Below are 2,684 nucleotides of genomic sequence, written 5' to 3'. Positions count from 1 at the left end.
TTCTCCAGAGAAACCGATCACGTGATCGTTGTAGGGCATCATCTCCTCCACCGAAATCCTCATGGCTTTGAAGGTCTTCCAGTATAAGATATCGATCGAACTTCCTTGGTCTACGAGGGCTTTCTTGATCGTAAAGTTGTCAATATCCACCGATATTACCATGGGGTCGTCCTGTGTAGGGTCTATCCCTTTGAAATCTTTATCCGTGAACGTAATCGGTGGCATCCTCGGTCGGGCAGAGACGAGGTTTACCTGGTGGACGGCCTGCAGGTGTTTTTTGCGTGCACTGTTGGAGCTGCCTCCCCCAGCGAACCCTCCGGCAATGGTGTTGATGACCTCTCGGCCTCTACGGGTGTCGGTCTGTGGGGGGTCGTCTCTCCATCCCTGTCGGTCTCCACGTCTATCACCCTCTCGTGGTCCCCGGGGGGGGGGGGGGGGTTCGGTCCCTTCTCCTAGGAGTTTGCTCTTTGCATGGGGAACGACGTGTTTCCCGGGTACTACGCACAAAGCGTCTGAGGTGTCCGGCCTGAATGAGTTCTTCTATCTTGTCTTTTAGAGCTTGGCATTCCTCGGTGGAGTGGCCGGTATTCTTATGGTACCGGCACCTTTTATTGCGGTCAGCATTCTCTGGGCTCACGGCCCTTTCGGGGTGGTGGTATCAACTCGGCGCTTAGGGCCTCTTGCAGAATTTTGCTCCTATCAGCGTTCAGAGGTGTGTAGCAGGAGAAACGGGATCCTCGGTTGTCCCTCTTTTGGTCCCGGCCAGCCCGAGACCTTCCTTGTCGTTTTCTATCCTCCTTCTTTTCTCCATTTGCCTCGGCCCGAGCGTTGTTTCTAAACTCGCGGAGTTCTTCGAGCTGCATGAATTTCACCGCTCGGCGTCTAAGATCGTCGAGACTGGTCGCGGGCTGCATACACAGGCTATCGGCGAACGAACCGGTATGCAGAGCGGTCAGCATGTGGTGCATTGTCACCTCCGGGCTGAGGTTGCAAATGCTCATGGCAGTTTTGCTGAACCGATTGATGAGCGTTCTCAGGGATTCTCCCTTCTCTTGGCGAATGCCGACTAGTGCTATGGATGTTAGGTGGTGGGGACGGCTTGTTGCAAACTGAACGTCAAATTTTGCCATCAGGGTATCGAAACAATCTATCGAATTTGCAGGGAGCTTGGTGAACCAGCTCAGAGCTCCTCCCTTTGGGGAGGTGGGGAAGACTCGGCACAAGACCGCGTCATCCGTGGTGTACAAGCTCATGTGGGTTGTGTACACGTCCACGTGCTCGTCGGGGTCGGTCGTCCCATCATACCGATCCCTGTTGAAACCTTTCCACTTATCCGGGAGGGGGGTATCCATAATGTGGTCAGTAAAAGGATGGTGCCGATCCGGGCCCGCCATGCCGGTAGTGTTGGTCGTTTTGTTAGGGTGGGACTCCCCATCCATCTCCAGGGTGAATTCATTTTTCATCTCCTTCTCGTTCTGGAGGCCGGCACCCGTGGCATAAGACTAGTCGGCCTGGTTGGTCACGACGAGGGACGACACCTCTTCGACCAACTTCTTCATTCATTTATTCTCCTCTTGGAGGTTTTTGATTTCCTCCTCGATCCTCTTAGCGGCCTCCTCATGTGCCTTCTTCATCTTTGCCAACTCCTTCTGGAGGGCTATCATCATTGCCGCCTGATCTGCCTCGGACATGCTTGCCATGCTACGGGTTGATACCATCTACTGCTGTGGTTTCTTTTGGCTCTCCTCGGCCCCACGGTGGGCGCCAATTGTTCTCAAACTAGTTTTGGGGACTGGGAGAACTATTGACTTTAGATGCTACTCGGTCGGTTTAGCCGCGTCCAACGCTTCTCCTTCCAACTCCCTGGCCGAATGGCTCCTCAGGCTGGTGGGGTACCTGCAGATGACACTCCAACGCTCAAGTCAGTGGGGTATCGTATTCGGTTGTCAGAATACTGTTGATAATGACGTACATTTTTCCTTGGAATGCGTGATTTTTTTTTTTTTTTTTTTTATCAGCAATGAATAAATAAAATTAAAGGGGATACTTCAGGGGTATCCCAACCTATATACAGTAACCAGAAGTGGACTTCCTATATCATCCACAAGCGAAACTCTCCTTTATGGTTGGAGCCAACCTTAAAGTGAGAAAACCCTACCCAAAAAATAACCAACATCGGCGACCACCGATTACACATATGGTGAACGCCGCTTCATCGATCGGCGATCATGTTGACCTATGGAGAACGCCGCTTCATCAACCGGCGATCATGTTGATCTTTGCATACCTACGACGACCACCGACTACACACATGGAGATCGTCGTTTCATCGCCGACGATCATGTTGTCCTTGTATAACTTCAGCAACCTCCGACTACACACATATGGAGAACGCCGCTTCTTCGATCGGCGATCATGTTGACAGAACGCCACTTCATCAACCGGCGATCTTGTTGACCTTTGCATACCTTTGGCGACCACCGACTACGCACGCATGGAGATCGCCATTTCATCATCGACGACCACCGACTACGCACGCATGGAGATCGCCGTTTCATCGACCGGCGATCATGTTGGCCCTTGCATACCTTCGACGAGCACCGACTACGCCTGCGTGGAGATCGCCTTTTCATCGACCGGCGATCATGTTGACCTTGTATAACTCCGGCGAACATGGCGGAATT

At 52.4% G+C, this 2,684-nt stretch overlaps 1 protein-coding gene across 1 annotated transcript; it reads right to left on the bottom strand.

Annotated features, from left to right (window-relative positions):
* Nucleotides 1-617: 617 nt before the first annotated feature.
* Nucleotides 618-1,394, bottom strand: LOC137815905 (uncharacterized). The gene has a single exon (XM_068619012.1). It carries the CDS (start codon nt 1,392-1,394, stop codon nt 618-620), a length of 777 nt encoding a protein of 258 aa, XP_068475113.1.
* Between the last annotated feature and the right edge of the window lie 1,290 nt (nt 1,395-2,684).

This window comes from Phaseolus vulgaris, chromosome 1, assembly GCF_000499845.2.
Source record: "Phaseolus vulgaris cultivar G19833 chromosome 1, P. vulgaris v2.0, whole genome shotgun sequence".
In the NCBI taxonomy this organism is placed as follows: Eukaryota; Viridiplantae; Streptophyta; class Magnoliopsida; order Fabales; family Fabaceae; genus Phaseolus; species Phaseolus vulgaris.
Note: the sequence above shows the minus strand (reverse complement) of the source record. Positions and strands in the feature narration are given on the sequence as shown.

Bases quoted from the DNA above. Each gene is read 5' to 3' on its own strand.
- LOC137815905 (XM_068619012.1), bottom strand. From the start codon at position 1,394: ATGGCGGGCCCGGATCGGCACCATCCTTTTACTGACCACATTATGGAT.